The sequence below is a fragment of the Lagenorhynchus albirostris genome, chromosome 1 (assembly GCF_949774975.1).
Source record: "Lagenorhynchus albirostris chromosome 1, mLagAlb1.1, whole genome shotgun sequence".
NCBI classification, from domain to species: domain Eukaryota; kingdom Metazoa; phylum Chordata; class Mammalia; order Artiodactyla; family Delphinidae; genus Lagenorhynchus; species Lagenorhynchus albirostris.
The window spans coordinates 21,939,371-21,964,813 of NC_083095.1; the positions used below are offsets into that span (position 1 = coordinate 21,939,371).

The 25,443-nt window shown below is 35.7% G+C and overlaps 1 protein-coding gene and 1 non-coding gene across 4 annotated transcripts in view; both read left to right on the top strand.

Moving 5' to 3' along the window:
* The window catches only part of GTF2A1 (general transcription factor IIA subunit 1), a 46,102-nt gene that overhangs the window by 2,290 nt on the left and 18,369 nt on the right, over positions 1-25,443 (top strand). For 2 of the 3 annotated variants that reach the window (XM_060125804.1, XM_060125752.1), the window contains exons 2-7: positions 1,939-2,040; positions 11,103-11,304; positions 12,967-13,031; positions 16,890-16,965; positions 19,224-19,357; positions 21,919-22,239. In XM_060125804.1, the coding sequence (XP_059981787.1) occupies positions 1,939-2,040; positions 11,103-11,304; positions 12,967-13,031; positions 16,890-16,965; positions 19,224-19,357; positions 21,919-22,239 (900 nt within the window). The remainder of the gene's footprint in view (positions 1-1,938; positions 2,041-11,102; positions 11,305-12,966; positions 13,032-16,889; positions 16,966-19,223; positions 19,358-21,918; positions 22,240-25,443) is intronic. The other variant, XM_060125895.1, reaches the window with a different exon arrangement.
* Positions 12,266-12,409, top strand: LOC132506317 (small nucleolar RNA SNORA79). The gene has a single exon (XR_009535776.1). It is a non-coding gene; the product is annotated as a small nucleolar RNA SNORA79 (small nucleolar RNA).

A 25,443-nucleotide genomic window follows, 5' to 3' on the forward strand; every position in this document is an offset into this window, starting at 1 on the left:
ATAAAAGGCAAAAACTTTGGCTTAAGTACATTTTAGTATTCTAAATAATTCAGAAATTGCTTATTTCAAATGATGCCTGTGTCTCACATACTTTGAAAAACGTCAGTATTTTGCGCGCTTTTTAACTCTTGAACAATTTTAAATTGCGTATACTTCATGAATAATACACATTTCCCTTTCTTTAACTATAGTGCATATGAATCCATTAAGTGGTCAAGTTGTGGGTTAATTAAAACACAAAAGCAAAATCTTAAAGCAAGATTGATTCATTAAGTAGGGAGTGCCAGAAGAAAGCACATTGTACCTATAAATGTGTGGATATCCAAGCAGAATATTTTTAGGGATGACCGACTTCAGAAACACCAGAACAACATCTATTTTGCAGGAAAAATAATTTATATCGTCAATTTGAGATTTATACTACCAATTTAAAATTACACTGTATCTTTATAATGCCTTGAGTCGTTGGTTTAAAAAAAACACTTTATAAATGTATTTTTGTAATTCAGTAGTTGAATTGCCATAGATAAGGTGATACCCATAGTCAGATAGACTTTCCTTTATATATAGAATCAGAATGCTAACATAAGGAGGCACTGTAGAGATGCAGAAATCACGTGAATAATTTTAGTTCATAGAGGCAGATTTGGCAAAATAAAAAGGTGAGTGAGTGGAACGGCAAAGGTGAGAAACTAGATACATGAATTGTTTTTCTGGTTGTAATGAAAAGGAACAAATAGTTTTTAATGGTTGAGATAAGTTGTATAGAGGAACTCATTATTTATATTTTTGCCTGGACAAGGACACATAAGAGGTTTCCCCTGTGATAACAGTATTGCTGGGAGAGATGCTAATGAAACATTTATTTATGTTTGAGGTTTGCTTATGAGAGCAAACCCTTGGTTTTATTGGGTAAGCAGTAATTTTTAAGCAAGATATAAAACACAGATAATGACAAAGTATTAAAAAGGCTGTTGATCTTAGCTCTGTGTGATAATGGATAAGATTTATAGCAAGGCATCTCTGGTTTTACACTCTGACAAGCAAACTTCCTTTTGTCCATTAAAAATAGGATGTGGGTTGGGCAAAGTCTTCCGTCTCTTACCTTTCGGTTTTTAAAAAGTACTTTATGCTTTCAAAGTGCTTTCACATCTATTCTCATTTTATTTTTCTGGCAACCTTCTAAAAGCAAGCTTCCCCCCAAGTAATGCCAACAATAATAGTTACAATAATAATAGTTTAAAAATAAATATCGAGGCTGCTTATAGTTCTATTCCATAGCATCATCTGGGCAGTAGTAGGAGAGAAATCCTGGAAAAGAGATCACTGTGGCTTGTTCCTCTGAGACTTTGAGACCTGTTATTGTGGTTATATGAACAGCTTGATGGTATAATTTAAAGGTACAGACTGGGTAACAAAAACTAAAATTAGGTGATTTTTAAATTTGAATACTTATTAGATTGCAAATTATTACCAGGCAAATCACAGGACATAAGTTTCTGTTAAGACAGCGATGACGTTAGGAGATACAACGGGTTAAACCAAGCAAGGAATAATAAAAACCAGACATAGCAACCCATAAAACTGTATCGTTGGATATAGTCAAAACACATTAAGTGTTTTGACTATAACAACATGGGTAATTACAACTGGAAACTGTATAGACCTTGTATCTGTGATGATCTTCTGTATATGAATTGTATTAAACAGTCGTAAAACCTTTATTAAAATATGCAGTCATCAAATAATTCATTTTAACTAAGGCAATTGATGTTTATGGGAATGGCCATACCTTTAAAGTTACATCTTCTAAAATAAGTTTTAGAGAGTTGGAAAAGGGACTGTTGTATTACATTTGTTTTGAATTTGTGAAAATGTTATATATTTTAATATGTGAAAAGCAGTGTTTTTTAGCAGTCTTTTATTTTCCCTTTAAAGCCTAAATTATACAGATCTGTGATTGAAGATGTAATTAATGATGTGAGAGACATCTTTTTGGATGATGGAGTCGATGAACAAGTTCTGATGGAACTAAAAACTGTGAGTTTGCTGCTTTTTTTTTTTTTAACATTCTCTTCAGTCAGAAACTATACTCCATAATTTTGCCATATGATGACCATTTGACTTTGTTGCAGGAAGCAGTATAGTTATGAGAAGGGTGCTGGTTTTGAATCCCAGCTCTACCATCCATTCTTCCTCTGACGTTAGGCAAACTGCTTATATTTCAGTTTCCTTATATGTGAGATGAGAATTAGTAGTACTTACCTTTTAGGCTTGTTTTGAGGATTAAATGTAATGACTATATAAAGTGTTTAGCAAAGTGCCTGGCAATGGTATTAGCTATTATTAATGGGCAGTTAATATCCATTTATGTTTTAATTACTTGACATTCCTGTAAGGTTTTTTTTTTTACTTTTTCTTTTTTTGTGGTCTTAATGCACTGGTATTCTAAAATGTATTTATGTTGTGGAGATTAAGTGCTTGATAAATTTCATGTTCTGGAGTCCAATTCTCTATGTGGGCCAAATATTTGGTTTACAATGTATTCTAGTTTGGGAGCTGCTTTTCTGCCTCTTCTATTTACTTGGATTTAAGCAGAAATATATAGATACTTTTATTTAGCATTTGTGTTTTCTTGATGGTGTAATGACTCATGAAATCATGGAATATTTTTGCCTTACTGCTCAAAACAGTGGTTCTCAAAATATGGTCAGTGGACTTCCCCACAGGCTCTTTCAGGGGTCCATGCAGTTGGACAGATGCCCAAATCTGAATAATCATAGTATGTTTGTCATATTTCCAGTAAAAGTTGTATTCCATGAAAAAAGTGACCAGTTAAACTTGCAACTCAAATGTACAAGTGCTTTTCCTTGAGATAACTGTTCCATATGCAGCAAAAGGGCTTTATGCATGCTTCCCATTTTGATGTACCAAATATTAAAAAGATGTTTATGTAAAGGTTGAGATGAGATCATTGTTGATACTAAGACATGCAATTGTTTGATATTCTATTCATGATATTCTATAATGAAATGTGTTAACATATGGCATGTCTGCATACTTCACTGAACTCATATTTTCCATTTAATCGAAGAGTTTGAAAAGTTAATTGGTATATGGTTTCAGATTGTACATTGCAGCTACCTGTTAAGAAACCATCACTTAAAATACTTTTTCCTTTCCCAACTACTTAGCTATGAGAAGGCAGATTTTCTTCATATACATCAACGAAAGAAAACTGAATGTAGAAGCAGATATGAGAATCCAGCTATTTTCCTTTTAAGCCATTTCTCACGAAATTTTTTTGGAAGATATGGTTATTTTCATTGAAAGTATTTATGTTAACATGTAATGGATACGTTGTTTTTTCTTTTTTGTTCTTCTTTACTCCTCTGGATCTTATTTTTTAAATGGAAATGCATTTCTTTTATTTGTTTATTTTATTTTACTTTTGGCTGTGTTGGTTCTTCGTTTCTGTGCGAGGGCTTTCTCTAGTTGTGGCGAGCGGGGGCCACTCTTCATCGCGGTGCGCGGGCCTGTCACTATCACGGCATCTCTTGTTGCGGAGCACAGGCTCCAGATGCGCAGGCTCAGTAATTGTGGCTCATGGGCCTAGTTGCTCTGCGGCATGTGGGATCTTCCCAGACCAGGGCTCTAACCCGTGTCCCCTGCATTAGCAGGCAGATTCTCAACCACTGCGCCACCAGGGAATTCCGCCCACGTTATTTTTAAATGTCAACATTAAAAAAAAATCTTATTTAAAATTTCATAAAAGTTCATTGAGGTCCTCACTAATTTGTAAAAATGATAAAGGACTCAGACTAAAAAGTTTTAGAACTGCTGGCTTAGAGATTGGGAATTGAGCTCCTTTAGAGCTATGTATAAATAAGTAATCACAGTTAATGAATGCTAAGGAACATTTGTTGTGGTCTTATTTATCCATTCAACAGAGGTGTGGAGGCTGCAATTTAGCAACTTACTGTTTTAAATAAAGCAAATCTCACCTGTGTTGTGGTGATAAAATATATCTTAGAATGTTGCAGCATCTGTGGGCAGCTTCTATAGAATTTTCAATATGAATCTGCCCCTGTGAGGAAGGGAAAATATAGGTTTGAATGAGATGAGGAAATATTTATTTACCTTGTGAGAAATGTAATGGTTACTGAAAGTGAAGAGTAGGTATTTAAAAATACAAGTGAAGGAATGCCAACTCTGAGACATGAGTTGGAAGAATAGCAATATAAACTACTCAAACATAAAGTATCTCAGGGATATGAATAAGAAGAGAATAAGCTTATTTTGATTCCTTCATGTTACATGTAATGAATATTTTATAAATATGTTATACCCTTATAATGGTTGTCCTTGTAGATCTGTGATCTTATGTAGAAGGTACAGCATTTTTAGGTGCAAGAAATTAGTCCCAAAGGCTTTAATTTGTGGTACGTCAGACTAGTGGTCAATCCAAGTTGTTATCTCCTCTTGCTTTTCACAGAGTCTGTTGATATTTTCCTACTGGTCCCAGTTAGAATCAAGGTGTTCTTTCCAAACAGAATGAGCTATCTTTGAGACCAAATAGCTCCACCTGCATTTTTAGTACATAAGACTTTATACATGTATACACGTATATACAGATGTATGTACATATAATATAGTATAATAGTATAAAAAAAGTAATATCTGTGTTTTATAGGTTATGCACTGATTTTTTATTTAATGCTTAGTTTTCTGTGACAAAATTGTGACTTATTCAACTTTGAATCTCCAACCTCTACCACAATGCCTGGCATATGTGGTTGGCATTCAGTAAATACTTAATTAAACAAATTAATAACACGTTGCTCCAGAATCTAACTGAAAAAGGTAGTTTAATGTTTTTGTTGTTTTTTAAACGGGGCATACGCTTTTATTCTGGGTTGTAGCTGAATTTAAATATAAAACTGTTAGACTGAAATGAGTTCGTTATTTTAATTCTCTGCACTAAATTTCTTCAGGATCTCATTAGAATTTCCAGAATGTGCCCTAGTTTTAACAGTCTGACAGCCAGCATTATGCAGTAGAACTTTCTGTGGTGATGAAAATGTTCTATATCTGTGCTCTCCAGTATGGTAACCACTAGCCACATGTGGCTATTAAACACTTGAAATATGGTTAGTGGAACTGAAGAACTGAATTTTTATTTAATTATAATTAATTTCACTTTAAATCACCACGTGTGGCTAGTGGCTACTGTATTAGACCTTGTAGGTTTGGATATTCTTGCTAATGAAAACTAACAATATTTCATATTTTAAGCTTTATAAAAGACTGTCATTAGTTCTATCCCCTTTCTCACCATTTTATAGTGTTTCACAAACTTCTATCAAAAGCTTCCAAACGGCTGTGAAGGATACAGTGGTGTATTAGATTATGAATTAAGATGAGTAATGAGAGTGCCTGTAATTTGAAGTTCAACTAGATAATTCAGAAAGGGACCTTCTACATTAAAATAATTCAACCTGATTCTTGAGGTTATCTGTTAACACTGTGGGTCTCCTTTAATGTATGAACTGTGGGAGATAGAAAAGATGCATAAAGCACAATGTTGGTTTTCTTGCTTTTTTCTCTAATTGAAGTGTAATTGACCTACAACACTGTATTAGTTCTAGGTGCACAACATAGGGATTCAGGATTTCTATACATTAGAAAATGATCACCACTTGATTTTCAATAAAGCTATATTTGAATGTAAATTGTGTTTTAGATTGGTAAATGACTATGGGTGGAAATGACAGTCTAGAAGTCCTCTTCAAAGTAAGTGATAAAATTATCCTGATTTCTAAACTGTCAGACCCACCCCTATCCAAATAGCAAGTACAATGGGAGATAGAAAACATGGCCTCTCAATAAAACAAAGTGAGAAGAATTCCTCATTTGGAGACAAATCTGAAAAAGTTAATCTGCCCCTAGATCTGTTTTCTCATCCTTGGCACTACTGACATTTGGGACCTGTTAATTCTTTGTTGTAGAAGGCTAGTTATCGTAGGATATTAGCAGCATAACTGATCTCTGCCCACTAGATGCCAGTAGCACCCCTTAGTTCTGACAACCAAAAATATCTCCAGACATTGCCAAATGTCCCCAGGGCAGAAGGGGAAAAACTACCCCTGATTGAGAACCACTATTCTAAGTATACTCTAGTTGTATATAAATACTTGAACCATAAGTTGAACGATGATCTACTGTTCTGTATCATTTGGCCTTGGGGAAAGCTCTGTTCCCCAACATCATTTCTAAAGAGCCCAAAAATTCAATTGTCTTATGTTTTATCCAGGAGCTAGTTGTTTTTGTGAGAGTAGGAGAATCCTTTAGAATTTCTAGCCCAGCATACTGCCAGGGAGCAGTAGATCTGGTAACGTTTTATAGATCAAAAAATGGAATAAATATGCTTTGACAGATCATTTAGCAAGTGGTAGAGACTTGAAGCTAAGCCTTTTGTCTCCAGATAAGGAAGGTACCAGAGTTGTGACTAGACCTGCTCTGATAGCAGCAGTACAGTTTAGAGATTAGAACTTTGGACCAGAGCTGGGATTATGGTGAGGAAAGTGAGGGCCTAGAGTCCAAAATTTAAACTTTAAATTTAAAATTTAAAGGACATTTACTCTTCACTCTCAGGGTCCAGCCCTGTTGAGTCAGATTGCCTGGATTGTATGATGGTTTTGCCTGCTGTTAGTTGGTGATCTTGGATAAGGTACCTAACTTCTTGTTCCTCAGATTCTTTTTCTGCAAAAAGGAGATAATAATAATGTCTATTTTAAAGAATTTTTGTGAAAAACGAGTGTACACGGAAAGTACTTAAGTGCACGTTAAGAATTCAGTGTTAGTCTAGTAAACATCATGGGCATAACATGATGCATATCCAAATCATTTTGGGAACAGAAAATGAATTTTCTCCATGTCTAATTCCGGAGACCTGGCAAAGATTGTTGAAATAGGACTGCCAGAAACAATAGCTATGGTGTTGGGGGGAAAAAGTACTATAAAAATGTGGAGAGAAGAGTTCTTCCTATTTTCTAAGCTAGCTAAATAAATAAATACATACATAAATAACAATTCAGTATTCTTGGTAGTCTTTAGGGGTATTAATATGATTACTGTTGCCAAAACAGTATTACATTATTTTAAACAGATGATATTTTAAAAATAAAATATTTTGATAAATAAAATTATTTTAAAATGAAATTGAAGAGAAACAGAAAACATTCAACTAATTGGAACTTTACATTATTTGATATTATAAGCATAATGCTAAATATTTGTATGGTATTATTCTTGTATTTTTCACATTACCTAGAGCAGTATTTGGTACTTAGTAAATATGGATTCTCAGTGGCCCACTACTCCAGCATCCCCTTGCTCCCCCAGAAGCAGTTTGAAATGTGTGGTTCCATGTTTGCTTGTTATAATGACTAATGGGCATCTTTGGCATTTAGTAGGCTAGAGGAGTGTTGTATTTCATGTACACTTCCTGTGGTAATACCCTGTAAATAAAGAGTTATTCTGCCTAAAATGTTGGTAGCATTTTTATAGAGAAACTACCTTAGAAAACAAGTTCGTTTTCCATTCTTTTTGAAATTAATATTAAATTTCTGATAAGTTCTTAGTCATTTTGTTAGGTTATGAATAAGACATAGTCTCTACCCTGAAGGAGTTCATACTTTAATAGAGAAGGTAGACTTAGTGTGAAAAGTGTACCAATAGAAATATCTCTAAGGTATAGAGGCAGTGAGCGATTTCTTCGTGGCTATGTGACTTTGCATTTGCATTCTTTGGGGAATTGTGTGGGAAGACTGTCAGTCATAAGGAGTAGTTTACGAAAGTTTAGACAGGAGGTATGTATGCTATATTTAGGGAACTGCAAGTAGTTTGGAAAATAGAGTGCAAGTTATAGTAGCAGTTGGAGAAGTTAACATAATATTGCATTAAGGAGCTTGGTCTTTAGAGTGAGAAGGATTCTCTGGGGTGCTAGTTAAAAGACAGAGTTTTGGACTTCTGCTTCAAAGAGTCTCAGTTGATAGGGGTACAGTCTGACATTTAAAAAGAAAAATTTGATTACATTTACCAAAAACTCTTAAATTAACTTTTAATAATGCATTAATGGGTTGCAGTCTGCAGTTTGAAAAGTATTGGTTTATACTTTAAAGCAGTGGCTTTCACTTTAGTGTACATCACAATAACCTGGATAGGTTATTAAAACAGATTCCTGGCTCTAGCTCCAGAGTTGCTGATTCGATGGGGTGGGGCCTTAGAATTGGTATGTCTAACAAGTTCCCAGGTGATACTGATATTATTGGTCCAGGATCACATTTTGAGGACTACTGATTTATAGAGAATAGATTGGAAGCACAAGTTTCCACTAAAATGTAGGCTCTGTAAGGACAAAGATCTTTGTCAGATTTGTTCACTGTCTGTTCTCAATGCTACTAACAGTGTCTAGCTGGGAGATATTCAATAATTATGTGTAGAATGTATGATTTGAAGCAGGGAGCTCAATTAGCTTAGTCATTAACACTTTGCAATAATACTGATGGGAGGAAGGGACTTGAACTGGGGCCATTATAGTAGGGATAGATTGGAATAATGCTTTGGAAAGGAAATTGACAATAATGATAGGGCATTGGAGTGCATTCTGACTCACAGATCATTGACTTGGGAGACTAGGTGAGCAGTGGTACGCAGCACTTAGCACATAATGTGTATTTGTTAATATTTACCATTGTCATGGAAGCTTCATTAAAGTGATGGGTCAGGATTGCAGTGGGAAGACCAATTGGAGGTGATAAAAACTGAAGCTTTAAATTTAGAAAATTATGGTTTAAAGACCTGTTTCTTTCTTTCTTTTTTCTGTTTCTTTTTTTTTAATATTTATTTTTATTTTTGGCTGTGTTGGGTCTTACTTGCAGCACATGGGCTCTTCATTGCTGTGTGCAGGATCTTTCCTTGCAGTGCTCGAACTCTTTGTTGCGGCACGCGGGCTTCTTTCCAGTCATGGTGTGTGGATTTTCTCTCTCTAGTTGTGGCACACAGGCTCCAGAGCACATGGGCTCTGTAGTTGTAGTGCATGGGCTCCAGAGCGTGTGGACTCTGTAGTTTGCGCCATGCGGACTCTAGTTGCGGCGTGCGGGCTCAGTAGTTGTGGTGCGTGTGGGTTTAGTTGCCCCGGGGCATGTGGGATCTTAGTTCCCTGTCCAGGGATTGAACCCGCGTCCCCTGTGTCGGAAGGCGGATTCTTTACCACTCGACCATCAGGGAAGTCCCTTAAAGACCTGTTTCTTAAAGCATTAATTAATAGTACTTTTTGCACCTTGATTTTGGCCTACAAGAAGCGAGGTTTTGTTTTGTTTTGAAACAGGGAAAAGAAGTGTAAACAGTTTGGGTGATAACTGTTTGGGAGGCTTACCTATATAGCCTTACTATATAATACATTTAGAGTGTATTTTAGAGTGTAGAGTGTATTTTATTCAGTGTCTGAGCCTATTTTGTATTGTGTGTTATGCTAGGTGCCCACTTTATAGAAATGAACCAGACAAAACTTGGGCTCTCAAAAAGTAGTTTTTTGTTACCCTAGGAAGAACCCTAGCTGTTTTTAGTCTGGGATTTGCACCGACTTAGATTTACTAGCTGGAAGTTCGTTTAGAAGTAATCTAATTCAGCTTGTTCCCTTTCTAGATGAGTAAAATGCCCAGGGAAGACAAATAATTTGTCCACCAAGCCATTTAGTGGCCAAACCAGGACTAATTGGGTTCCTGACTTCTGTTGTAATGCTTTATTACACAATTAATACCACCACTACAATAATTGTAATACCTAACATTTATTGATGACTGACTTTATGCTAGACTCTGATAAATGTTTTACATGGAAATCTTATTTACTCCTCACAACAACGCATGAAATAGATACTGTTACTGTCTCTGTAAGAATAGTCTTCAGGTGAGCCTAAATACTGAGACTGCTAAGGGAATGGTTGCTCTGGGGAATTGACCTTTAGTTTAGTTTACTTTTTCGCTAAATTGTTAGAGATGTGCTGGAATTGTTATTAACATGTAGATCTAGAATTTCTAGAACAGTTGGAAGTGTCAGCAGTTTATAAAAATCCCTGTTAGTATGGCAAAGGGAGCTTTTTGAAGGATCTGATAGAAGCCTTACATGAGCTAGGCAATATCCCAAGAGTAGATCCTAGGGGAGAAAACAAAGTATCTGTAGATCCTTGTGTACAGAATGACTGAATTAAATTTTATATGTATGTTTAAGGAATGGTTTGTAACTTTCTTGGGCAGTTTTTTTATAAGGGCTCTATAGATTGAACACTAAACCTTGTAGAGAGGAAATGTGTGTTAGGGAGAAGGATGGAATAGTTGTAAATATTTTCTTTTACTTCCTTGTTTTTGCCCACTTTTGATTTTTTTTTTTCCTTCATCACAGAAGCTGTCCAAGGGAGAGATGAGAAAATAGAAGTGGTTAAGCAAAAAAGGATTGTCAATCCTTGTCATAATGAAAGAGGGAAGGGAATTTCAAGAAGTGTGGAGGGTTGAGAATACCTCTGAAAGCATATTAGGCATTGCTGTTTCTTTTTCCTTATGTAGGGTTGGACAGATAGAAAGGTAGGGTTTTCTAACCTGAGGACTGCCTCTATAATGTTTCTCATAGTTCAAGGAAAGATGAATTTATGTTTTATATGTTAGTTAAAAGTTAGGAAAGAAAGATTTCCATAAAATAGCTAACAATGGATTTGATACTAAAAAGGATGATTTTTGATTACTGAAAAATTGCTTATATGAAACTGCTTGGCAACCAAGGAATTACTATGGAAAGTTTGTTGAAGATATAAAAGGAAACAAAAGAATTCTTCAGTACTCTTAAGTAGCAAAAATGAGGTTTGATACTTTAAAAATTGGTTTTCATTATGGCATACACTTGGGTAAGAATTAGAGATTTGTAGATTTATCAGTTTTGAAAATGTAAGAATTTTATAAACTGACTAATGAAGTATGTTTTATCCATATGTCCAGCGTTGTTTTCCCTGACTCTTACTTAGAAATCTTTAATATTCTTTGCTTTAGTTATGGGAGAATAAACTAATGCAGTCTAGGGCAGTAGATGGATTTCATTCAGAAGAGCAGCAGCTTTTACTGCAAGTTCAACAGCAGCAGCAACCCCAGCAGCAGCAGCATCACCACCACCATCACCACCAGGCTCAACCGCAGCAGACAGTACCTCAGCAAGCGCAGACCCAGCAGGTCCTTATTCCTGCGTCTCAGCAAGGTGAGGCTGTCTGATCCTACTGCAACTTGGAAATGAAAGTTGTCATTTTCAAAGAAGAGAAACACTCTGGTGTCTCCTTTCTATTGGCTGAGGGGGTTGTATCTGTGTGTATAAAATGTGGTTCCTATTTATGTAGTAATGATAAACAAGTAATTCACTAACAGAAAGCTTAAAATGATATTCAGGTAAGTATATTATTACTTTTTTTAGATGGCTACACAATGGTGGATTTCCTAAGTCAGATCTATAAAGGTTTATTTACTAAGGGTTTCATTATTTTATATAGTAGAATCATTACTTTCTTTGAAACTGATTTGTTCCTACAAAGGCATTTGAGTTTAGTTTTTATAAATAAACACTGGAGGGTTTTTGTAACTATACTTTGGCAATCTGAAATTCTAATTCCTTATTAATTTATGTAGTTAAATTGACTGAATTAGATTTCCTTTAAGTGAAGAGTGGATATATGACATCTTAATTTATATTATGTGGTTTAAAAATAAGAAAAAACAAGTATTTATAGACTGCATCCATAGTGCCTTGTACCGTGCAAGTCATTTTATAGGTTTTGTTTCATTGCAGTCTAATAGAGGCTCTGTGAAGTAGCTCTTAAAACATCACAGCTGAGGAAAATCTGGGCCCTGAAAAGGCTTAGAAGCTTGATCCTCTACATGGAGTATTTTCTGTCATGACAAACATTTGTTCAGTTATAAAACTTCCTAGGCCTTCAAGTTTTGTAAATCTTGTTGTCAGAGAGGAGAATAAAGATAAATGAAAACTTCATCTTAAGGTAACTTGAGTTACTTATTTGTCTCATCTGAGAGTGTATGTAAGACTTAAAACTGATATTGATGCACATTAGAAATGTCTTGAGTTATTTTACTGTTTATATCAAATAAGACTTAATATTTGATTTTACTCTGTACCTTGCATCAAGTAATTTTATCCTTTTAATGTTTCTTGATGACCGTTCCTCCTATTGCCTTCAGGCCTGGCACTAGGATTTTAGGTTATCATAAATTAAAATTTGATTTTCTTCACTCAGAGAATATTAGGATAATGGGATTATCTATTTATTCTCTGAAATTTGCGGAATCAAACACTTAGTTCCTTTTATGCTTACGTGATATTGCCATTATTTATGATTTGTATTTTTTAAAAAGTTGATGGAAATAAGATACTGGAAACTGTCAAATTGGGAGAAAAAGATTTTAAAAGTCTATGTAGATTATAACTTTTTGAGCTCCCTTTTAATGGGTCAATAATGCATTCCAGCAGTAGTATCATTATATTAATAACACAGTTATTGCTGAGTTGGCAAGACAGTATTAAATTATGTTTGAAAATTTCCAGTTTAAGAATGCACAGAAATATATATGTTTAGGTGTTAGGTATCTCATTATGTCGTGTTCCCAAGGTCCCTTGTGTCCTTAGGTGTTGTTAAATCTTTTTTTTAATTGTGGGTTTTCCAGTATAAGGTGGGTATGTCACAGCTGTTATTTACCGTAAAAGTTTATAACTTTCTGAGATATCAAGTGGTTGAGTGCATTTGCATGCAGAAAATGTGGAAAGCATGAAAAAAATTTTTGGTATAGTACACAGCATTCTTATGAAATAGCTTCAGGGTTCCTTGTTTTTATGTGTGCCTGTTGTTTTTCATAGCTGCAGCACCACAAGTTATTGTTCCTGATTCTAAGCTGATACAACATATGAATGCATCAAACATGGTAAGACTCAGAACATAGCACTTTGCTTGGCTCTATTTATTCTAACCCAAATTGTGATTATGCTTGTGTATGTTGTATATTAACAACTTGAAGTTTATTCAGGACTTAAGCAAAATAGCTGTTTTGTTTGGTTTCCTAAGTATTGGATTTAACAGCAAATCTAAAGTTTAGCTTGGTACTTAGACATTAAGGTTCATAAAATTATGCAACTTTCTGTTGAAAATACCAAAAGAATGATGCTTTGTGGGAGCTGTTTTATCTTCTGCTATTTTTTTTTTTTTGCGGTACGCGGGCCTCTCACTGTTGTGGCCTCTCCCGTTGCAGAGCACAGGCTCCAGATGCACAGGCCCAGCGGCCATGGCTCATGGGCCCAGCCACTCCGCGGCATGTGGGATCTTCCCAGACCGGGGCATGAACCCGTGTCCCCTGCATAGGCAGGCGGACTCTCAACCACTGCGCCACCAGCGAAGCCCTTCTTCTGCTATTTTTTGAAAATAGGTTTACGGGACCTACCAAACATTATGCCAAGTATAGTTATGTTGCAGAAGACCCATTAACTGAAAGAGGTTAGGAATGCTAAGAATTATAAATTTTTAAAAAATGAACCATTTGGATAAAGATAACTAGTATCGTTAAGATCAGACATTTACAAATTTTGCTCTGATTTAACCATAGCATAGCCTAATAAGTTTTATTACAATATGTAAATTGCTACTTTAAAATGCATTTTTTCAGTTGTGTTTATTATATATTAGACTTTTGATACTTCTAAGAGATAGCCACTGAACTTCATAAGTCCTCAAATTTTCAAATTTCACTTAGCACATATAATATATCCCATCAGATATAACAATAAAACTGAAAGAAAGAAATCCTCAGATCCTTAGAAAATCTTTACTTCTATCCTCACAGTTTTTTTTTTTAATAAAACATTAAAACAAAGTTTAATTAGAATCGTTGTTCCGGCATTTTCTCGTAAATGGCTTTTCTTCTGTTTAAACTACACAGACTGTTAGTGGTGTCTCTGCTCTGACATTCCATTCTTAAATCCAGCCAAATCCTTTTAATAGGAAAGAATCATTATTTTAAATAAGATCTCTTAGTCTAGTGTTAGCAGTGAGATTTTCTTTTCAGATCCAGATTTTTTTTTTTTTTAAACGAAAAAGCAATATTTTAAAAAACAGTTACTGGGCTTCCCTGGTGGCGCGGTGGTTGAGAGTCCGCCTGCCGATGCAGGGGACGCGGGTTCGTGCCCCGGTCCGGGAAGATCCCACATGCCGCAGAGCGGCTGGGCCCGTGAGCCATGGCCGCTGAGGCTGCGCGTCCGGAGCCTGTGCTCCGCGGCGGGAGAGGCCACAGCAGTGAGAGGCCCACGAACCACAAAAAAAAAACAGTTACTATATTTTGTGAGTGATGAGTGAACCTGAAAGCTCCTTTGTGTTTTATAAACCATATAGGAAGCAGGGCTTACCTACTAGACAGACGACTTCTTTCTATTGATATATACCAGCCTTAACAAATGTATAACTTTACAGAATTGTAAATTTCTACACGATAGAAATTGGAACTTTTAAATTCACAAAAAATCAAGAATCTCTGTTTGTACTTCCAGTTCAAGTTCCTGGAGTCAATTCTTTTGCATGAAAATCACAAAAGTCCATGCCTATCGATTCTCACAAGAATTTTTATTATTCAAAAAAAATTCCCTTTCAAGTTTAAGGCACCAAATTTCTTTTTAACCTCCATCTTTAAAAATAAGTCTCACTGTAGGATCCATATTGTAGTTGGTACTATTGAGACTGTTTCCTAGGGAATAACTTGTATCATTTTAAAACAAAGTTTAGTAGAATCACTTGCAGTAGACCCATCTAATTTTGAAGAATTTTAAGTTTTGTGGGAGAGAATTTTGAATTAAAATTGTGTTTAAAAAGACTGGTAAAGTTAATGGCCCATCTCTTACTGATTTGCTGTGTCTCCTTGATTCTAAAGAGCATATGTATTTAAACAGATCATAGGTCAGACTTCAATCAATAAAATGTTAGCATTTATACGTATTTCAGCATTTTACTTGTTTTCAGTTAGTGTTTGCTTCATGTGTTTTTCATGTTCTAAAATGTAATCAGTATAGGCTTTTTACAAATAAGTTTTTTGTGTTTTTGTTTGTTTGCATTATTATTCCTGATTCAAAGATATCCATTAAAAACAGTTTCATTTTGAAAAAAGAATTTTTTTAATATAAGAATATGGGATAGTGATAATATATTTGGTAGAAAGCTATTTCAGGGAACTTATGAAACAGGACCTTATATCAAACTAGTTTTGCAGGTTCTCTTTATGAAATTGCTCAAATGCGTTATTCACATTAGGGCCTTTTCACAAAATACAGGAAGGAACTTTCAGCAGACATTAATAAAAGATGGTTTGTGTATGATACATCACAACAAATATTTATAGCAACTTGAGTGTGCAGAGGTATGCAGGTGGTTATTTTCTCATGTATGCTATAAGGAAAATGCTAGGTCAGTTTGCTGGTAGAGGGAGATCTATTAATCTTATAAAATGTGAATTATAGGCACTTAATATTCCTAAATAATATTTCTCAATAGTAAGTGGTTGTTAATATATTCCTTAAATTTAGATTACCTTTCATTTGCTTATATAGACAAGATTTATTTAAATCTTTCATTTATTTAATAAAATGAAATGCAGAACCTGCATTTTATAAAGAGAACCTGGTGAGCTAGATAGCTGGATTTTGGGGACATAATGGGAGTTTCAGGCTTAAGATATAGAGATTACTTAGGCCTGTCAAATGGCAACAAGCATATTTTCTTGGAAGGCTATACTTAGAGCCTGACTAGATAGTTGTATCAGTAACCTACCTGAGTGTAATTTTCCAAGTTTTGTTGACTTCAAAGCACAGTTAATATTTATTTCTTAAAGCGTATTCAAATAGAGGTGTTTCTAAAAATGTATAAGTTAGATTGAGTATATGAAGGTTTGGTACCTTAAAAAAGATTGAAGGGGGAGGGGAAAAAAACCTACCTGTATATAGTTACAGTGAGATATATGGAAATACTTTGAGCTCAGGATTTTAAAAAAACAGTAAAAATGTAGTGTAATTCTTTCAGAGGAAAGGGGAGAAGTCTCCAGAAGCAGTAAATCAAGAATTTATCCTGGATTTAAAAACATTCAGAGTATAATTCCATGTATGTTTTTATAATTTAAAGTCAGATACTAACTTCATTTTTAAGTGTAGAAATTAATTTTTGTGACTTAAGATTTTTAAGATATTTTCTATATTGATAAAACTGTCAGTAATATATGTTTCACCTAGATAATGCCAGTGTTGTCACCTTATGGCATCTTAGAAGAGTTGCCAGCTAAGAATTGCAGTCTTCTGATACAAGGTTTTCTCTAGAGACCTGTTAATCATGGTATAAATTTAAAATATTAGGATTTCTAAAGTGAAGATACTTACACTTTTGCCATAAGTATATTAATTGACAACAAGGAATTGGGAGTAAGGAAACAGAATAAGTAAGGAAATAATGGAATGGATATTTTATTTATTGTACAGCACTGTTAGTGTGGGTTATATTTCCTTAGAGTACATTCTCCAGGTGAAAAAACCTCCTAATTATTCTAATTAATTGCTTGAAATAATTAGGTAAGATGTTTAGGCTCAATGGTCTTTATTGTACCATTTTATAAAATGGCAGTTAGTCTTATTGTTAGAACTTTTCATTTTAGTATATACTAAATGAAACTGTAAATACTATTAAAATATGCCAGAGATAAACTGATGTGCTGTTATGAACATACATGGTTTTGATTGTTTTTCATTGTTTTTTCCAGAGTGCTGCTGCTACAGCTGCTACCTTAGCACTCCCTGCTGGTGTGACTCCTGTTCAACAGATATTAACAAATTCAGGTAATTAGGAATAACTGATCCATTATTTATATAACTCAGAAAATTGTACCGTCTAGCCTTTGTTTTGTCTTCACTGAAAGACAGAAGATCTTAATACTTCTTTTACCATTTGGCTTATGTTATTAAAATAAGATGATTTGAGGACCATGGCATATTAAACCATAATTACTGCTGAGGATGCAGTAGAGAAGATGAGAATTGCACTTGAACTTTTGATCCGTGAATGGAATCCTATTTATTGAATGAAGTATGATTATAGAGAAGTGCTTTTTTTTGTTGTTGTTGCTGTACGCGGGCCTCTCACTGTTATGGCCTCTCCCGTTGTGGAGCACAGGCTCCGGACACGCAGGCTCAGCGGCCGTGGCTCACGGGCCCAGCCTCTTCCACGGCATGTGGGATCTTCCCGGACCGGGGCACGAAACTGTGTCCCCTGCATCGGCAGGCGGACTCTCAATCACTGCACCACCAGGGAAGCCCTAGAAGTGCTTATTTACTTGGTTTTTTGCTAAACACTTCTAACTTACCAAATAAGGTAAACAACTCATTTGAACTAGTTTGTGATATCAAACTAAATCCTATAGTATCTTAAGAGCAAATTTATTACATTGTATTTTATATAGTATCTCTCCATAGCAGGCAAAATTTACTTTTAATAATAATGTTTGAAGAATTTATTTACCTGGATTTTAAGTATTTTCTCTGTAATTTAATTATACAATTTCTTGCAAATCAAAACTACAATGAGGTGTATCACCTCACACCAGTCAGAATGGCCATCATCAAAAAATCTACAAACAATAAATGCTGGAGAGGGTGTGGAGAAAAGGAAACCCTCCTACACTGCTGGTGGGAATGTAGATTGGTGCAGCCACTATGGAAAACAGTATGGAGGTTCCTTAAAAAACGAAAAATAAAACCACCATACGACTCAGCAATCCCACTACTGGGCGTATACCCTGAGAAAACTATAATTCAAAAAGAGTCACGTACCACAGTGTTCATTGCAACACTATTAACAATAGCCAGGACATGGAAGCAACTTAAGTGTCCATCGACAGATGAATGGATAAAGAAGATGTGGCACATATATACAATGAAATATTACTCAGCCATAAAAAGAAATGAAACTGAGTTATTTGTAGTGAGGTGGGTGGACCTAGAGTCTGTCATACAGAGTGAAGTAAGTCAGAAAGAGAAAAACAAATACCGTTTGCTAACATATATATGGAATCTAAAAAAAAAAAATGGTTCTGAAGAGCCTAGGGGTAGGACAGGAGTAAAGACGCAGATGTAGAGAATGGACTTAAGGACACGGGGAAGGGGAGGAGTAAGCTGGGACGAAGTGAGAGAGTGGCATGGACATATATACACTACCAAATGTAAAACCGATAACTAGTGGGAAGCAGCCGCATAGCACAGGGAGATCAGCTCGGTGCTTTTTGACCACCTAGAGGGGTGGGATAGGGAGGGTGGGAGGGAGACACAAGAGGGAGGGGATATGGGGATATAAGTGTACGTATGGCTGATTCACTTTGTTATAAATAAGAAACTAACACACCATTGTAAAGCAATTATACTCCAATAAAGATGTTTAAAAAAAAGTACAATGATTATACAATTTCTTGTTTTGTTAATTTCTAAATGTTTGAAGAACAAACTTAGCGGCTTGCTACATATTTTAATGAGATATAATTGCTTACTACTTAATTAATTCAACATTCTGCATCATTTAAAACAATATATTAGAGGGATTTGGTATAAGCCAGTCATACTGTTAGTGTTATGTGGCAGTAATAATTGGTTCAGCAAACTCTTACTGCTTTTTAAGTCATCTTGAAGCTACGGAATGCTGTGCTTTTGTTCAAGATATTAACGCATTATTATACTTTTGTTTCTTTAAAGCTTTAAAAATGAACAGCCCCTGAAATGTCTGCTGATGTTACTTATTCCTCTCTCATGACTTGTTAGTGAAGATAATTTACACTTTTAATCAACTCTCATAATCTGTTGTTAAAACTTTGTTGGAAACAGCTTTATAAGGAAAATAAAACATATTAAGCAATGTATTAGAGCATGTCGTAAAGTCAGAGAAGGTAAGGACTATAGTTTACTGTGTATGGATGACAGCCCTTAATAAAATTGTTAGCCTTCTTAGTAATTTTTGTCATTCACCATGGTCTGACATTCACTATGAATTTGTTTGTTTTGAGGTGGTCACTGCTAAAGTGGTAATTTGGAATACATGCTTTTTACTTTAGGCCAGCTTCTTCAAGTGGTCAGAGCAGCCAATGGTGCCCAGTATATCTTTCAGCCTCAGCAGTCAGTAGTTCTACAACAACAGGTTATACCACAAATGCAGCCTGGTGGAGTACAAGCTCCTGTTATACAACAGGTAAAAATCTTTAAGTTTTGACCACCATGGGGTTCTTTTTTTTCTGCCTCTGTATGAATTCTCTGGGTGTTTACCATCCCTTTTTCCATAGCTTTGTCTATACAAATTCTTAGACTCTTCTCTAATACTACACAACCTGTCATTCTGAATTCCTCCTGTACACCTCACAGCTTAACTTACAGTATGTTTAAGACTAAATTGTTGTTATCCCTACTCATCCTTTATCATCCTCCCCCCCGCTTTTTATAAGTGGCACCACTCTCCATCCAGCCTCCTAAGCTAGTTATTCAGCATTCATTCAACACACATTTATTGGGTGGCTACGTATCAGAGTCTTTGCAAGAGACTAGAGATTTAGGAGTGAACAAAGCAGGCATGAGTCTGGTTTCCTGATGGTTATGTATTGTCTGGAAGGGGGTATGTGGAATCCTCCCTTTTGCTTACCTCTAATATCCAAGGTATCATGAAATCCTACCAATTCTTCTTAATAGTTTCTTTTTTTTAGACTGCAGTTTAAACATGCTTTCAGTCCGTTAATATATTTGAAACTAGTTTTCTTTTCCCACACTCTTTTGTCATTTCCTTAGTTCTTGCTCTCATAATTTCTCACTTAAAATACTGTGTTATCCTCTTAATTGATTTCCCTGCCTCCAGCCTTGTGCCCTCCTAACTTGACTGCTACTCTATATTTATAGTCATTGTTCTAAAAATCTTAAAATCTTTTAATGATTTCCCATTGCTTATTGGAAAAAGTGTAAACTCCTCAGCGTGGGTTATGAGATCTTTTTTGGGTTCTTTTTTTTAAAATTTTTCCACATTTTATTTTTTGCCATGCTTCCAGTTGTTACCTGGTTCAGCTGCTGTTTATATCAAAGTTGACAAATATTTGCACATACTTGTGTGCCAGGTGTTAAACTCTTGTACTGTGAGGACAAAGATGAAAGAAATGGTTATTTTCTTGAGGAACTTATATACTTTGAAAAAGAGACAGATACATAAATAAATAATGTTAATATGATAGTACAATGATAGAGATACAGAGGAGGAACATTAATCCAGCCTACTTACAGCCTTCCACATTTGTCCTGTTGGTACTTCTGGGTTTCACTTGATGCTGTTCTGTTTAGAATGCCACCTTTGGCCTTCCTTCTAGCAGTTCTCTCCAGTCCCCCACAAACAAACAAACCAAACAGAAAAAGCCTGGCTAATCTCCCAAAACACAAATAGAAGCTCAACTGTTGCCTACTAGGAAGGCTTCCCTGACCAGGCCTTGTCCCCCCAAGCTGAATTTAGTACTCTCGCCTGTCTTTTCATAAGGCTATATATTGCAGTTCTCAGACATCTTCTGTCTTTTTGAGTTGCTATTGCTTTGTCTATTGCATCATTAATCTGTAAACTTCTTAAAAGAAATAGTCTTATTATTTTTGCTTTCCTTGAACCTAATGACAAGGAATTGCCATTTAGTGCTTTTAATTTATCACTAGGCATTCTCTGCTTTTTATTTAATAATTATAATTATAAATATGTTCATTATAATAGATATAATTACTATTTGTTAATAGGTTCTTTTTGAGTTGTGGTTTACTTTAGAATCCTAGGATGCAGAGGCTGGAAGGAACTTTAGAAATCATCTGATCTGGTGGTTCACAGCTTTGGTTGCATGATTAGGATTACCTGGGGAACTTTAAATAAAATGAATAGATGTCATCTTATACCAATTAAATCAGAATATTAGGAGTGGGGACTTAGGTATCAGTTTTTTTTTTTTTTTTTGTGTGTGTGTGTGTGTGTGGTATGCGGGTCTCTCACTGTTGTGGCCTCTCCTGTTGTGGAGCACAGGCTCCGCGGCCATGGCTCATGGGCCCAGCCGCTCCGTGGCATGTGGGATCTTCCTGGACTGGGGCATGAACCTGTGTCCCCTGCATTGGCAGGCGGACACTCAACCACTGCGCCACCAGGGAAGCCCAGGTATCAGCATTTTTAAGTTACTAGGTTGTTATAATTTGTAGCCAGCATTGAGAACCATTGACCCTAATCTAACAGTGAAGAGAGGTTAAAGACTTGCCTCTGCTACATCTTTATCTGTGATCTTAGACAAAACTGGAACCCAGGGCTTCAGAGTTCAGGGCAGTGTTCTTCATAGGGAGGCAGTATAGCATAATAAGAGCAGAACCAGAAAACCTAGGTTCACATTTTGCCTCTTAGTGACTTGACTGCAAGCTTTGCAAGTTATTAAACCTCTATACCTCAAGCAAATAAACTAATAACGTGTAACTCTTAGCCTGGAGTCTGGCATATACATAGCAAGTACTTGATTAATGGAGCAATTATCTTCAGAAAATCTTTTTCCTTTAGAAATTTGAATGGTAAAATGAAAATTTAGTGGATCAGTACACTCACTAAACATTCCTCCTGTGCTTTGGTAGTTTTAACTATGTGTGAGATATGGCAATTTGGGGTGATTCTTTAGCATTGGGGCCTATTTCAGTGTGCCAAGCAATGAAACTGAGCTACTTGATCCTCTAGCTAGTTACTAATCTGTAGTTTTTCTTTTGCCTTAGGTACTGGCCCCTCTTCCTGGAGGGATTTCACCACAAACAGGTGTTATCATCCAGCCCCAGCAAATCTTATTTACAGGAAATAAGACTCAAGTTATACCTACAACAGTGGCAGCACCTACACCAGCACAAGCACAGCTAACCGCAGCTGGCCAACAGCAGCCACAGGCCCAGCCTGCTCAACAGCAAGCCCCGCTGGTGTTGCAGGTTGATGGGACTGGGGATACGTCATCTGAAGAAGATGAAGATGAAGAAGAAGACTATGATGATGAGGAGGAAGAAGACAAAGAGAAAGATGGAGCTGAAGATGGGCAGGTAGAAGAGGTAAGTTTCTAGTAAAAGACTAGAAGTAAGAAACTACTCAATCATTTCTTCTTTTACTTGGTACCAAACTGATGAATTATATTTTCTTAGAGGCTGTTAGGGTACTGTACCCTAAGATTTTTAGATTGTTCTGGATGTATTTATCTTTATAAAATATTTCTATAGCTGGTAACAAAAGAATGAATACCAAATTAAGTTGTACTTATAAAGGTGATGGAGACAGTGCATGTAATTCTAATTCTTTGGCTTATGCATTCATCATGATGTAGCTTAAAGATTAAACATTGGTAGAACAGATAGATGTGGTAATCTTTTCCTTCAGTAATTTAAAACAACATTTCGAAAGGGAAGAAACTTAAGAAAAAGCTAAATGTGACCGATTTATTCAAAACCTCCTTTTGTTCTGTATTCCATACCAGTTCCGTAGATAACCTTATCTACTCTTAGTGTCTATCTTCAGTTAAACAAACCATACTTTATCTTCTTTTTAATTTTAAAATTTTATTTATTTTTTTATACAGCAGGTTCTTATTAGTCATCCATTTTCTACACATCAATGTATACATGTCAATCCCAATCTCCCAATTCAGCACACCCCCACCCGCCGCCACTTTCCCCCCTTGGTGTCCATACGTTTGTTCTCTACATCTGTGTCTCAATTTCTGCCCTGCAAACTGGTTCATCTGTACCATTTTTCTATGTTCCACATATATGCGTTAATATATGACATTTGTTTTTCTCTTTCTGACATACTTCGGTCTGTATGACAGTCTCTAGATCCATCCACATCTCTACAAATGACCCAATTTTGTTCCTTTTTATGGCTGAGTAATATTCCATTGTATATATGTACCACATCTTCTTTATCCATTCGTCTGTCGATGGGCATTTAGGTTGCTTCCATGACCTGGCTATTGTAAATAGTGCTTCATTGAACATTGGGGTGCATGTGTCTTTTTGAATTATGGTTTTCTCAAGGTATATGCCCAGTAGTGGGATTGCTGGGTGGTATGGAAGTTCTATTTTTCGTTTTTTAAGGAACCTCCATACTGTTCTCCATAGTGGCTGTATCAATTTACATTCCCACCAACAGTGCAAGAGGGTTCCCTTTTCTCCACACCCTCTCCAGCATTTGTTGTTTGTAGATTTTCTGATGATGCCCATTCTAACTGGTGTGAGGTGATACCTCATAGTAGTTTTGATTTGCATTTCTCTAATAATTGGTGATGTTGAGCATCTTTTCATGTGTTTCTTGGCCATCTGTATGTCCTCTTTGGAGAAATGTCTCTTTAGGTCTTCTGCCCATTTTTGGATGGCTTGTTGTTTTTTTACTATTAAGCTGCATGAGCTGCTTATATATTTTGGAGATTAATACTTTTTCCACTGATTTGTTTGCAAATATTTTCTCCCATTCTGAGGGTTGTCTTTTCGCCTTGTTTGTAGTTTCCTTTGCTTTGCAAAAGCTTTGAAGTTCCATTCTGTCCCATTTGTTTATTTTTATTTCCATTACCCTAGGAGGTGGATCAAAAATGATCTTGCTGTGATTTATGTCAGAGTGTTCTTCCTATGTTTTCCTCTAAGAGTTTTACAGTGTTGGTATTCCATTTAGGTCTCTAATCCATGTTGAGTTTTTTTTGTGTGTATGATGTTAGGGAGTGTTCTAATTTCATTCTTTTACATGTAGCTGTCCAGTTTTCCCAGCACCACTTATTGAAGAAGAGAATGTCTTTTCTCCATTGGATATCCTTGCCTCCTTTGTCATAGATTAGTTGACCATAGGTGTGTGGGTTTATCTCTGGGCTTTCTCTCCTGTTCCATTGATCTATATTTCTGTTTCTGTGCCAGTACCATATTGTCTTGATTATTGTAGCTTTGTAGTATAGTCTGAAGTCAGGGTGACTGATTCCATCAGCTCTGTTTTTTTCCCTCAAGACTTCTTTGCTATTCGGGGTCGTCTTTGTCTCCGTACAGATTTTAAGATTTTCTATTCTAGTTCTGTAAAACATGCCATTGGTAATTTGATAGGGATTGCATTGAATCTGTAGATTGCTTTGGGAAGTGTAGTCATTTTCACAATATTGATTCTTCGAATCCAAGAACATGGTATATGTCTCCATCTGTTGGTATCATCTTTAATTTCTTTCAACAGTGTCTTATAGTTTTTTGCATACAGGTCTTTGTCTCCCTAGGTAAGTTTATTCCTAGGTATTTTATTCTTTTTGTTTGTAAATGGGAGTGTTTCCTTAATTTCTCTTTCAGAATTTTCATCAGTAGTGTAAAGGAATGAAAGAGATTTCTGTGCATTAATTTTGTATCCTGCAACTTTACCGAATTCATTGATTAGCTCTAGTAGTTTTCTGGTGGCATATTTAAGATTCTCTATGTATAGTATCATGTCATCTGCAAACAATGACAGTTTTACTTCTTCTTTTCCAATTTGTGCTCCTTTTATTTCTTTTTCTTCTCTGATTGCCGTGGCTAGGACTTCCAAAACTATGTTGAATAATAGAGGTGAGAGTGGACATCCTTGTCTTGTTCCTGATCTTAGAGGAAATGCTTTCAGTTTTCCACCATTGAGAATGATGTTTACTGTGGGTTTGTCGTATATGGCCTTTATTAGGTTGAGGTAGTTTCCCTGTATGCCCACTTTCTGGAGAGTTTTTGTCATAAATGGGTGTTGAATTTTGTCAGAAACTTTTTCTGCATCTATTGAGATGATCATATGTTTTTTATTCTTCAATTTGTTAGTATGGTGTATCACATTGATTGATTTGCATATATTGAAGAATCCTTGAATCCCTGGGATAAATCCCACTTGATCATGGTGTATGATCCTTTTAATGTGTTGTTGGATTCTGTTTGCTAGTGTTTTATTGAGGATTTTTGCATGTATATTCATTGGTGATATTGGTCTGTAATTTTCTTTTTTTTTAGTATTTTTGTCTGGTTTTGGTATCAGGGTGATGGTGGCCTCATTGAATGAGTTTGGGGGTCTTCCTTCCTCTGCAGTGTTTTGGAAGAATTTGAGAAGGATGGGTGTTGGCGCTTCTCTAAATATTTGATAGAATTCACCTGTGAAGCCATCTGGTCCTGGACTTTTGTTTGTGGGAAGATTTTTAATCACAGTTTCAATTTCATTAATTGTGATTGGTCTGTTCATATTTTCTATTCCTGCTTCAGTCTTGGAAGGTTATACCTTTCTAA